Below are 12,979 nucleotides of genomic sequence, written 5' to 3'. Positions count from 1 at the left end.
AGATGACATTTCAAAATGACAATTTTTTTGATCTAGGGTCAACTCATGAGGCATCCACTTATTGAGCTTTTTCACCTTTCCAATTTGCTTCAAATGCCAAACGGTTATAGGGTGGTCAACGTTGAGTTCTTCAGCAACTTCTTGTGTAGTTTTAAGAGAATCAGCTTCGATGATTCCTCTCAACTGATCATTGTCAACTTCCAATGACTGGTTACCATGCTGCTCATCTTCAGGGCTCTTTTGTCTCCTTTGCGAAACTTCTTTAACCACTACCGCACTATTCATTAGCAGTTCCTGGGCCAAATGCATTGCTGATATTGCAAGTTGTCTCTGCTGTTTTATGACCCATTTTGAACTTGGATTAAAAAAAAAAATTGCTTGAATCTGCTTTTTGTCTAAAATCATTTCCATAGTCTAAAATAAAGAGCAAGCAATAAGTCATCAGCAAAAATAAATAAATAAATGTGAGAAACGCTCATTAAAATAATGTATAACATAACCACACTTATTTAAGAATGTATACCAATATCAAACAGCAAAGGTCAACAGCAAAACCGCAATTACTTTTGCACCAACCTAAGATATAAACAATTAGCAACTAAATAGGTAAACAAGCAGTGGAGCAACATCCATAGCAAGCAACACTCAGGTAAAAGGGTTGGGTGGGGTGATGGGGAGAACACTACCGGTGTTCCCGAAGGGCTGTGCGTGCCGCTTCCTTGTTATAATACCTTCTCTTCTCCACTCTAGAGATAATGTCTCCTAACTTTTTAGGAAATAGTTCACTGATTTTTAAAATAGGTTTACTTCACATATATAAATCACTAAATAATATAATTTTGTCTATTTTTAACTTTTTGGAAATGAAATCACACTGGACAAAATTTTTCTGCCATGACTCTTTTGCAATCAACTTTACATTTTAAGAGTTAATGCTGTTGCATGTAGCCATATTATTTTCATGACTAGTTTTCTCATCACATGATTACATTCTAATTTAGTCATACTAATGTTAATGAGAATCTGAGTTGTTTCACTTTTTCTAATATAAGCAGTGCTGCTGTGGCTCCTGATGTGCATTTTAAACAAATCTCTCTCTGGTTATAGACCCAGGAGCGCAACTGCTGGCTCATACAGTATACGTACATTCACCCTGAGTAAGAATACCAAAGTGTTTTCAAAACTGACTAAATCCATTTACACCTCCAATACTAGTTTATGAGATCTGTTGTTCCTGTGTATCATCAGAATTAATTTTTACTGATCTGGTGAGTACCCAAAAACACCTGAGAGTAGTTTTAATCTGCACTCCTCTGATTACTAATGAGACTGAACATCTTTTCATAGGTTTACTGGCTATCTGGAATACTGAAGTGTCTGTGGAAATTGTTTTTGCTTCAGGGCTATTTATTATTATTATTATTATTGATTAGATGGAGTTCTCTATATATTCTGGACACTTATGATTTGATTGTTAGCTGCTGAAAACAATTATTTCCCCTCTTACGTGGCTTTTTATGCTCTTTATTGTGTAAATTAGCTATTGTTCATTTGTTTCACAAACTCAAAAGAGATTAAGGTAAGTTTCAGACTATTTTCTGTTTATACTTTACAAACTACAAATCACAAATAACATCAGATAATAACAGGTATTCATTATACTTCCATCAACTAAGTATTTAATTAAGTAGTACTAGTTTATGACACCGGAGAAGGCAATGGAGAAAGCAATGGACAGAGGAGCCTGGTGGGCTGCAGTCCATGGGGTCGCTAAGAGTCAGACACGACTGAAGTGACTTAGTAGCAGCAGCAGCAGTTTATGACACACCCAAAGGAGGCAACCATCTGTTCCGGAAGAGCTTACAGCTTATTTTTTTTTTTTTTTACAGTTTTGTTAAGCAGATAAACTATATGTATATAGCTGCAATCATAAGAGCAAGGAATAAGAACTTTTCACCAATCAAGGGCTAATATGGGGGGGACAGGTAGAGACTACAGTGCCATTAACATATCCCTGTTAACAGGCAAAATGCACAAAACTGTATTTGAGACTGCTCCTCTCTTTCCCTCTCCTTGGCATCCCCTATCCGAAAGACTTCCAAAAACGAACACTTGGGAATTTCTTTCTCTTTCTCTTTTTTTGGGGTGGGGGGGGCGGGGAGGGGGTGACGGCTGTACCATGTGGTTTGCAGGATCTTAGTTCCCCAATCAGGGATGGAACCCAGGGCTATGAGAGTGAAAACACTGAGTCCTAACCACTGGATTGCCAGGAAATGCCCTAACATTTGGAAATTTCAAGAGGTGCTATTTTTGTGATTCTATTCAACTATACCTGACCAGAATTCAGAATTGAATAGGGCTTTCAGCCAGAATTTCAGTAAGAGACAAACCAATCAAAAGTGGAGTGAAGCTCTTCATGAGAGTCAAGGACAGATGACCTTTTTGGGATTCAGATTCATTCTGGGTCATTACTCTATCAGGGTAAAGTTTCATCCAAAACATTTCTGTTTGAGAACAGCTTCAAATTCACATCTGGAGCAACCCATGACTTCAAACCACCAAATGACTAGATTCACGTTACATCTAATTTAGTCTACAGTAATACAGAACACTGATATGGACACATTACTTTAAGAATAAAAATAAGCAAGCAAAAACCAGGAATACCTACATCTCGGTCCCTTGGAGTTGTTCCTGAATCTTACCAGGAAGGCAGAAAGTCATCTGTGATCATTACGATGCCAGCATAATACCACCCAAGAAATCATCACCTTATGAGAACACTCCCCACCAACAAGACAGTTCTTAATGCAAGTTTTGGAAACACAAAATAGCCAAATGAAAGACTTTATGTAGATTTTAGCTTAGGTTGGAAAAGACCCTAATGCTGGGAGGGATTGGGGGCAGGAGGAGAAGGGGACGACAAGAGGATGAGATGGCTGGATGGCATCACTGACTCGATACACATGAGTTTGGGTGAACTCCGGGAGTTGGTGATGGACAGGGAGGCCTGGCGTGCTGCGAATCATGGGGTCGCAAAGAGTCAGACACGACTGAATGACTAAACTGAACTGAAACATGTTTAATGACGGTTTTGTGGTTGTTCTGGTAAACTATCAACTCTATGAAACAAGCCTTAATAATAAAAGTAATCAATGAAGTTTTAAGAAAAATTTCCTGTTAACAGTAAAGTCCAGAAGCTAGTGACCATATAACCCAGTGACCCCACTTCCATGGATACACTTTAAAGAAACATATACAGAAGAGACATGTGCAAAGACTTTAATTGTGACATGAGGAGTAAAATATTGAAAACCCAAGTGTTCATGAGTACAAGTATATGTAAATGAACAGTTATATGATGAAAAAGTTTACAACAGTTAAATGTGTGAGTATATACCTCAACATGGATCAAATTTTAAAATAAGAGTAAAAACAAACTGCAGATATATATATATATCATTTCTAAAACTACACAAAGGCACTCAGTATGGTTAAGAGCAAAGAAAATAACTAGGTAAGCTCTCTTCTATTGCTTACCGAATGACCTTGTAACCTCTCTGAGCCTTAGTGTTCTCATCTGTAGAGGGAAAATCTTTATTTCTAACTTAGAAGAGCTTTTTGTGAGAATCAAATGAGTTAATGTGTCAGATGATTAGAATAGTGCTTGACACACAGTTACAACACGTATGCTCTCTAAAAACAGAGCTGAGTGACAATACTCTAATTGTTCATCCTGGGTGGGACAAGCATACATGTTTCTTATAAACTTTCCTTTTTTACATTTTTTAAATGACCCTTTTGAGGGAATTTTTAAAGGGCCCTTTCCAATGCTTCCTACTATCTAAGTCTTCTTATAGAATTCAGATTCTCAATTCATTCTCTCCACAGTTAATTTGGACTTACTAAAATCATCTTTTAATTATTATCCTTTCCGTGTCTTATGTCTGTTGTCTGCTCATCTAAATAGTAAGATGGCTGTCACCTATGATTCTTAGTAGTATGGTTTCTGAAAAGCCTAGGAATGAGCTAGCTGCAAGAATCACAGATAGATTTGCTAGCTGACACTTGAGGCTCCCTGGCTCCTTCACCCAGCCCTCCCTCAAGATTCGCAGGTCTAGGGTTAGGTCCCAAAACGTGCATCTTTAGGACGGACCCTGCAGGTGGTTCTGAGGTAAAGAAACACTGCTCTCACAAAGGGATCCTCAGAAAAAGACAGAGGAGGTTTGAAAAACAACACAAAATTCTTGTCCCAGTTAAGAGTCCCTTCAGTACCAAGATACCACTCACTTGCAGTAGTGTCTCAGGTGTGAACTGAGGTAGGAAAAAGGCTATCAACCACTGGTATAATGGATTAAATAAAAAGACCATCTGAGACTATCCCTTTCTCACTCCTGAGTCATCTGTTACTTCTCAAAACTCACCTTATGCTCCCAAAGAAGATTAGAGATTTTAAGAACACTTGCAAACAAATGAAAAAACTGGTATTAGAAGATTAGGAATGTAGATCAGACTTATGTGAGCAGATTAACAAGTTACTTATATGTAAGATTACAAATTCTACAGGCTTTTAAAAACTATTAGCCCATGTATTTTCAAGATGACTTCAACAGTTCTTAGTATTCAAGTGTAATCTCTATGAACTAAAAATAGCAACTGTACTTTTCCAAAATTATCTCATCTAACCCTGACTTTCTCTGGTTGTAGTGTAACTTTTCAGAGTTCAATAAGGAAAGCTACCTTCCTTCTTGAAATGTGTATGGCGAAAGCTGAAAGAAGAATGGAACACTTACTGAATCCTTCTTACGAGATCGTTCTTTTTTCATTTTCCCCCCTGCTGCTCTGATGCTGACTCTGTTCTCTCCTCCCAGGTAACCCCGGCAATTAGCTGACCCACAGAAACACTTCTGTGCTTCTTTCCTGTGCAAGGAACATATGAAAGATGTCTGTTATGTGAAGGTAAACCATAAAAACTGTTGATAGTAGTAGAGCAATTACCTACAAGAGAGAAGGCAATCCAACCTAAAGAAAAAAACCAAACAGTTATTTCAACAGATACCAACAAATCTGATACTAGCTAATGGAAATGCCTGAAAATTGCTCTTAAAAAATTCATTTTTTCCCAATCTTGTTTTATTAGATAGACAAAACTAGCCAAGAAGTTAATAAGTAATCTCTCCATTTATGAGAGCTCCTACTAATGTATGAAAATAAGAAATCATGTATCTATTTGGGCTAAGAACAAAATAGCTTAAATAGATCAGTACCTATTACTTATACATGAATATTTAACTAGCACATAGAACAAAATGTATTATTATGAATACATCTATCGATAATAAAATGCACAATTAGTAAAGGACACTTAGGAAGCACGTGGCTATTAAGAGTCATCATTACATGAGGGTGAGACACTACTAACACATACAGTAATAGATATATGTAACCATGGAGCCAAGGAAAAGTGGAAGAAAGAACAGGCCTAAGTTTACAGCCCTGGGTGTAAATCGCCTCTGCCAATTATTTACTTGGCAACCAGAGCTACCCAAGGAAAACGTGAAGGACTATTCCAAAAGCAAACTGATAGATTCTAGTATTTAACAGTAACAATCAGAGGCACAAAAATATTTGATAAATACAGCTGGGGATCACAAACAGATCTAATTTCTAGTTTCCCTTCTTTCAAAGGGTATAGTACAAATACAAGAGAGAAAAAAAAAATGGAGCCCTACGTGGAACTCGCTCAATCTCAGCATATCTATTGCCTAAATCGATTAGTTCATTAGGTGTTGCAAAATGGTGATACCATCACTACCTCATTTATTAGCTAAAATATCTCTATAAAGAATTCTTCTCACCAATTGCTTGAATCTGAAATAGAATTCACTTAAGAAAGGAGGGATAAATGCTTGACTTTTTTCCCTTTTTTATTTTTTAAATCAGTGGTTAATAGTAAGGGGAGATAAAGGGGAAGGGCCAAAAGATGGATAGGGGATTAAGAGGTACTAACTATCATGCATAAAATAAGCAGACTACAAGGGCTTCCTGGTGGCTCAGTGGTAAAGACTCCACCTGCCAATGCAGAAGATGCGGGTCTGATCCCGGGGTTGGGAAGATCCCCTGGTGGAAGACATGGCAACCCACTCCAGTATTCTTGCCTGGAGAACCCCCCGGACAGGGGAGCCTGGTGGGCTAGAGTCCATAGGGTAGCAAAGAGTCAGACATGACAGAAGTGATTTAACACATGTACACATGTAACTTTTGTACTACTGCACATCAACTATATTTCAATTAAAAAAACCATAAACTAGTTTTCAAAATCACAAATTGGTTCCTTTCAATTATGACTAATGCAGTTTTAAAGAATCATTAAACTCATAGATTTTGTATAGTGTGTTTCAAACCACCGGTAGTTATTATTCTTATTGATGCTTAAGTCTAAATAAAAACTCTCCCACTTTCGGTAAGTGAGATTCTATTCAAGCTAGTCCTGAATCCTTTGGACATGACCTTCATAATCTTTTATAACTGGTTTTCTGGCATGAGGAGATAATCCAGAGTCATCTTGTTCCCTACCTGTCACAAACTTGACACCTTTCTTTTAGTGGGGTTTTATAAGACCACAATATAAATGAAAGGGGTATTCAGTGCTATTGCATCAGTTTTTGGTAGACAGAACTAGGTTCAGAGTATGATAATGATATAGATGAGACAAGATTAGCCATGAGCTGATAAGTGACAGATGAATTATGGCTACACAGGGATTTATTATACTGTTCTCTTTATACACATCCACACCCTGTCGACATTTCTATAATAAAAAGTTTTAAAATTACATTAGAAACATAATTATATAAATGAGGTTCAGAGGAACATGTAGTTCCTGTACAATATCCCTTAATGGCCTGATGTGACATGCAAAAGGAAAATACCAAAACTAAAAGAAAACACTATAGGTAAGAACTAAAAGCACATATAACTTCTCAGTGATTCACATCTAAGTTTTAGACTCCTACATATAAACAGTATTTCCCCATCAGAAGCAGCAAAACAGAACAGAATCAATACTTACCCATATCTTTGGAACTGATAGTCAAATGTTAACTCTGAGCCTGAAGGAACCAGTTTGGTGGTAAAAAACCCAACTCTCAGTTGTCCATTCACAGTCCACTAAGGTGTTGTTTTTAAAAGAAAATAAATTAGTGATTGGTTAATCTTTTTTTTTTTTTTTAAGATCATCATTATCTGCCTTAATTATGTATGTGTCTCTTTGGACAATAAATGCTTTTCCAAATAGCAAATGGAAGAATTAAAAAAAAAAAGAAGTATCAATCTTATTTAATGAGCTACCAGTTGAGTATCATCTATAATTTATCTCTAATAAAAGTAACCGCTATTTTAACTTATTTTAAAATACATTTCCATACAGTAAGGATTCACTTGTACTAAAAACAGGCATATAGAGAATGTTTGGTATCACTGAGTACCAGACAAATTTGTATTACTTTATACTATGTAAAAAGTAACTATCTTCTAAGATAAGATGGGGCGTGGAAACAGGAAAACAATAATGGCAAAAGTTTAACTGCATGAAGCAGGGGTTATAATGCTGAGTGTACAAGTGAAACACCAGAAAAGAGCATAAAACTCGACAATTAAAATGGAGGTAAATAGATCAGAATTGGATCTTGTAATTCCAAAATATCTAAGATGTAAGTTGACTGGAGAGCTCCTGCCCAGACCATTTGAACATGTTACGGACGAAAAACCCAGGCTTAAAGAGGCGAAGGGACACAGTAAAACGAGAGTCTCATGGCTAGACATGTGGCCACCAGCTGCAATCAAAACTGGAACCAGAACTTAATTAAATAATTCCACACTGGGTTCTCCTAGTCATTATATGTTTCGGCTCTTGGGAGAGCTACATCTGTTAGTACAGAGATCAAAGAGCAAAAAATATCCAAGAGTCAAAACCACTATTTCAATATGAGAGGAAATTATTGATATATTTTTCTAGTGAGTGAATCCATAGCTTTCTTAACCTAAAACAGAACCACAATATTCTAATGTGCCTGTGTGTGTGTGAATATATATACATACGTATATATATTCATACACACACACACATATATGTACATGTTGCTGCTGCTGCTGCTAAGTCGCTTCAGTTGTGTCCGACTCTGTGCGACCCCATAGACGGGGGCCCACTGTCTCTGGGATGCATATATATTAAAACATATATATAATATATAAACATATATATATACACACATATGTATATTATATATACGTGTGTATGTATTTTTCCTAAGCTGAAAACACAAGTCAGAGGGTATGAAGATCATTAATGATCTCAAAATATTTCATCAAATTCAGTAAGGATTTATCAATTGTGTTAACTATGTGCCAGGCACAGGGACCTAAAGATAACCAAGACCTGAAGTCTGGCCTTGTTGAGGGTGAGCAGAATACCTACACGCATACCACATATTATCTTTCTCATCTGCAGCCACTCAGGCCCTTACAAATATTAAAACCACCAAATCTGGTACCTGGATAAGACGGATACATAATTGATATAAAATCTGAATACTACACATTGGACTTCATCAAAATTAAAATTTAGTTTCTCATTTTGGCACCTTAACAATATATAAAACTTATAGGCAAAGAGATGTGACAATTAAATGCACTTAGAGCTCCTGGATGGGATCCCAGACCAGAAAAATGACAGATGGCAAAATTTAAGCAAGGTCTTTAAACGAGTTAATGGTTAATAGTATTTCCTGGATTGGGTAACTGTACCATGGTTACATTCAGTAGACAGTTGTGGAAGCTAATGCAGGATAGCATACAGGAACTCAGTCCTCACTGTTTATTATTCTATAAATCTTAACTTATTTCAAAATAAATTTTAAGAACACAGTAAGAAAGAATGATTAAAAACAATACCCACGGGTATCTCTGACACAGATCTAAAACCAACAGTTGGAACAGCAGTCATGAACAAATATTTCAAACTCTTACATCTACCTCAACTTACTTTTTGAGTCTCACAGTTCGGTTCACAGCTGTGATTCATGAACCGGGAGCAATTTCCTTTCTGAGTGGCATCTATTATCTAGGGAAAAGGATAATTTAAGAGTTAAAAATGAGACCTTAAATATATGTGCATTTTGCAAAAGAAAAGCATCTGGCAAATTTAAGAGCCTTAATCTCCTGTTCCTTTAGAGAACTCTCTCACATAACTTTACACAACACAGTGTCAAATATCCAGCTTCTTAATTCTGAAGAGATCTGCTATCAACATTTCACCTCTGGGTCAAATTATCTCCATATTGATCAATGTCTCATTTTCTTTTAGCTATTTCTTACATCCTATTATACTGTAATCTTACTTCACGTGTATAAAACTTCATTTTAAAATGCATGCATGAAATACCACAGTATGTAGCTCTCAAGTTTGGGAATGTATCTGAATCCACTGGAGAGGTTGTTAAGACTCTTGCTGGGTCCACTCTAACAGTGAGAACTCAGCACATCTAAGGATAAATCCCTACAACTTGCATTTCCAGACTGAATAGAGGCAGACGTAAGAATCTAGCTAAATTTATTAAGCCAGTCATTAAAGAAATTGTAAATGGTGCTCCTCACTAAAAAACAACTTTGTTGGAAAACAGTTTTCATAAAAGCATATTTGTGTCAATATATAATAGGCTTACTGTCACTTTTAAATGGTTTAATAAAAAATATTTTCAACTTCTCAGCTTTTAATATATTGATAAATATAATCCACATAAACAAAAGCTCTTTAGAAGACATCCATGATTTTTTAAGAATTGTAGTATGAAACATGCATGTTTACATTTACATATATAAGGAAATTTCTCCCTCATCATTTTTTTAAGCAAATAGCAAAAAACTATACACATTGTTCAGCTCCTTATTTTTGCCACTTACATTTCAGAGATCAGTCTGTATCAATGACCCCTTTCAAACTCAACAATTTCCAGATCTGCTTCAAAACAAACGCATTCATGCCACTTACCTCATCATTCTTCAGGGCCATGAAATAGTAGTGGATGTTTTTGTTTCGTGCATACTCCTTTACCCGGGCTTTAAACTCTTTATGATCAAGTACCTCTCCACAATATTCCAGGACAAAGGTGTTCCTGGCCAAAAAAAGAAAAAGAAGTCTGTTAGTTTTCTCTAAGATTTATCAATAATAAGCTCTCTTCTTGGCTTCTTTCAGTTAGCTTCTACCCTTGATTGTTCTTTAGTAGTAACTTATCTGTTTCTTCTCTATTGAAGGTATTAATTCTCAGTCTCTTCTCTCTCCCTTTATAAAATCTCATTCGCACCAATGATTTCAAGTATTACCTCCATATAAACAAATACTTCTCTATGCTTTACTCCCAAGTTCTGACAAGAAATGACCTACCTGGAAGTTTTCTCTAATCCTTACAAAATAAATATGACCTGGGAATTCCCTGGGCTAGTGTGTAGGACTTGGTCTTTCACTGCTATAGCCTGGGGTTCATTCCCTGGTCAGGGAACTAAGATCCCCTCAAGACACACAGCAAAAAAATAAACAAACATGCCCTAACATTAACCAGTGGCATTCCCTGCTGGCTCAGTGGTAAAGAATCCACCTGCTAATGCAAGAGACATGGGTTCCATCCCTGATCCAGGAAGATCCCCTGGAGTAGGAAATGGCAACACATTCCAGTATCTTTGCCTGGGAAATCCCATGACAAAGAAGCCTGGTGGGCGACAGTCCATGGGGTCACAAAGAGTCAGACACGACTAAGTGACTGAACCACAAAGAATACCCAAGAGAATTTTTTAATGTAAAAATGTAAATCATTTGTATTTGCTATGATATACTGACAAAATCAGTATATTTCTTTTTTGGGGGAGGGACCATGCTAAAAAAATGCTATGCTTAAAACTTTAAGAAGTCGGAAACAAATTTAGAATAGTTAAATCCACAGAAATGGCAGATTTAGAGGTTGCCAAAGGTAGGGAAGAGGGAGCAACAAGGATATTCTGCTGATTGGGTTAAGGGGTTTCCTTTAGGGGTGATAGAAATTTCTGTAACTAGACAAAGGTGATAGCTGCCCAACATCTGCTGATGCTCAGTTGCTCAGCTGTATCAGACTCTCTTTGCAAGCCTTTGGACTCTAGCTTGCTAGGCTCCTCTGCTGCTACTGCTGCTGCTAAGTCGCTTCAGTCGTGTCTGACTCTGTGCGACTGCATAGATGGCAGCCCACCAGGCTCCCCCGTCCCTGGGATTCTCCAGGCAAGAACACTGGAGTGGGTTGCCATTTCCTTCTCCAGTGCATGAAGGTGAAAAGTGAAAGTGAAGTTGCTCAGTTGTGTCTGACTCCAAGCGACCCCATGGACTGTAGCCTACCAGGCTGCTCCGTCCATGGGATTTGCCAGGCAAGAGTACTGGAGTGGGCTGCCATTGCCTTCTCCGGAGTTCATGCCTAAAAAATCTCATGGATGGAGGAGCCTGGTGGGCTACAGTCCAAAGGGTCACAAAAAAAACTGAACATGACCGAGCAACTAAACACACAACATTAGTTCAACCTGGACAGCACTGCCTTCCATTCCTACAACCTAAAACTGGAGGGTTTGGTAGGGATTTGCTTGGTTTCTTGGTGGAGTCTGTCATATTTTAACACTAACTAGTAGTTTTGTTCCAAATACCTACTTACACTGTGCACGTCTGACAGTATGTCCTTGTTAAGTGGAAATACTCTAAAAGTGAACATCTAAATAGCTTGGAATCCGAAGTTTATAAAACTGGTATTACCATCAGCATATGGAAGTTACATGAGTGAAGGTGTCAGAAACATGGAAGCATTAAGTCCCAGTATATTTTACCAAAGCAGGGTTCTTTGTGAGTAGCTGAGGAAAGCTCAAGAGCTTTAGGAAATTTTAACCTGCTATGTGAACCAGTCACGCACTTTCTCCTCTCCCATTTCCTTCTTCATAAAGGAAATGGATTTCTGAGCCAACGAATAGTCTCTGTTGCATATAAGAATTTATATTTAAGTTGAAGGTATGTTAGTGCAGACTCTGCCAAAAGACAATAGTATCCATTACTACCCTGTAACAGAAGTTTATGTCCAAACTGGAATTTCTTTAAAAAATAAATACATTTAAAAAAAAGATTCTCCAAAAGAAAAACCTGGCTAGCCTGCATCTAGATCAGAGTTAGTGACTTTAGAAACACACTGGCCTGCCTTGGGAAATACTGAGAGTGATGTCTAATAACAGACAAGGGAAGCTTGTCTATGATTTATTTAAAATATTATAAAGGATCCACTGAGTTTGGATATGGAATATACTTAGATGATTCTATGAGATATGTTTCAAAGAAACAATTTAAAAATGGTTATGAACCAAGATATTGTGATAATACTTTGTAGAAAAGGGAAATATGATGTTTCTACTATTTACTTTTTTTTAAAATGAAACATTTTTCTGATTGGTTCTCAAAAAGATAGAGTGATATGAATATCAATTCTGACCTTTCAAAAGATACATGAGGATTCCTGTCAGAAAACTAAAGTACCTGGTTGCTTTGAATCTTCACAATAAAAAGATTACAACCCCTCACCCCATTCCAATTCTCATTCAAGTGTGGCCATATGCTTAAGATTCTGAAAGAATAGCTGTGCTTTAGTCACCAGAAGCCAGCAACTGTCTGATTTTCTTCCTTTATTCGTTTGATGCATTAAAAAAAATTCTTCCATCATAAACACATGTAATCTATATATACTTAACTTTAAAGAAAAAGACAATCAACTTTCATAAGAATACTTAAATATACTATGTATAAAAAATGAGTGGCTAAAGGAAATACTGAATATGGTAGAAAATAAACTGATCTTTTATTGCTTTACATATAAAAGTAACATGAGTTAGACAGAAGGCAACATTTATTCATTCAAAAATGTTTACTATT

At 36.8% G+C, this 12,979-nt stretch overlaps 1 protein-coding gene across 3 annotated transcripts in view; it reads right to left on the bottom strand.

The window, feature by feature from the left end:
* Positions 1-12,979, bottom strand: part of SETD2 (SET domain containing 2) — a 76,463-nt gene that overhangs the window by 32,405 nt on the left and 31,079 nt on the right. For all 3 annotated transcript variants that reach the window (XR_001919964.1, XM_018066849.1, XM_018066850.1), the window contains exons 6-9: positions 10,049-10,172; positions 9,044-9,121; positions 7,073-7,170; positions 4,794-4,920 (exon numbers count right to left, since the gene is read on the bottom strand). Coding sequence is in view for 2 of the 3 variants with exons in the window: in XM_018066849.1 (XP_017922338.1) it covers positions 4,794-4,920; positions 7,073-7,170; positions 9,044-9,121; positions 10,049-10,172 (427 nt within the window). In the remaining variant the exon portion in view is untranslated. The remainder of the gene's footprint in view (positions 1-4,793; positions 4,921-7,072; positions 7,171-9,043; positions 9,122-10,048; positions 10,173-12,979) is intronic.

The sequence above is a fragment of the Capra hircus genome, chromosome 22 (assembly GCF_001704415.2).
Source record: "Capra hircus breed San Clemente chromosome 22, ASM170441v1, whole genome shotgun sequence".
Classification (NCBI taxonomy): Eukaryota; Metazoa; Chordata; class Mammalia; order Artiodactyla; family Bovidae; genus Capra; species Capra hircus.
This window is presented reverse-complemented; position numbering and strand designations above follow the sequence as displayed.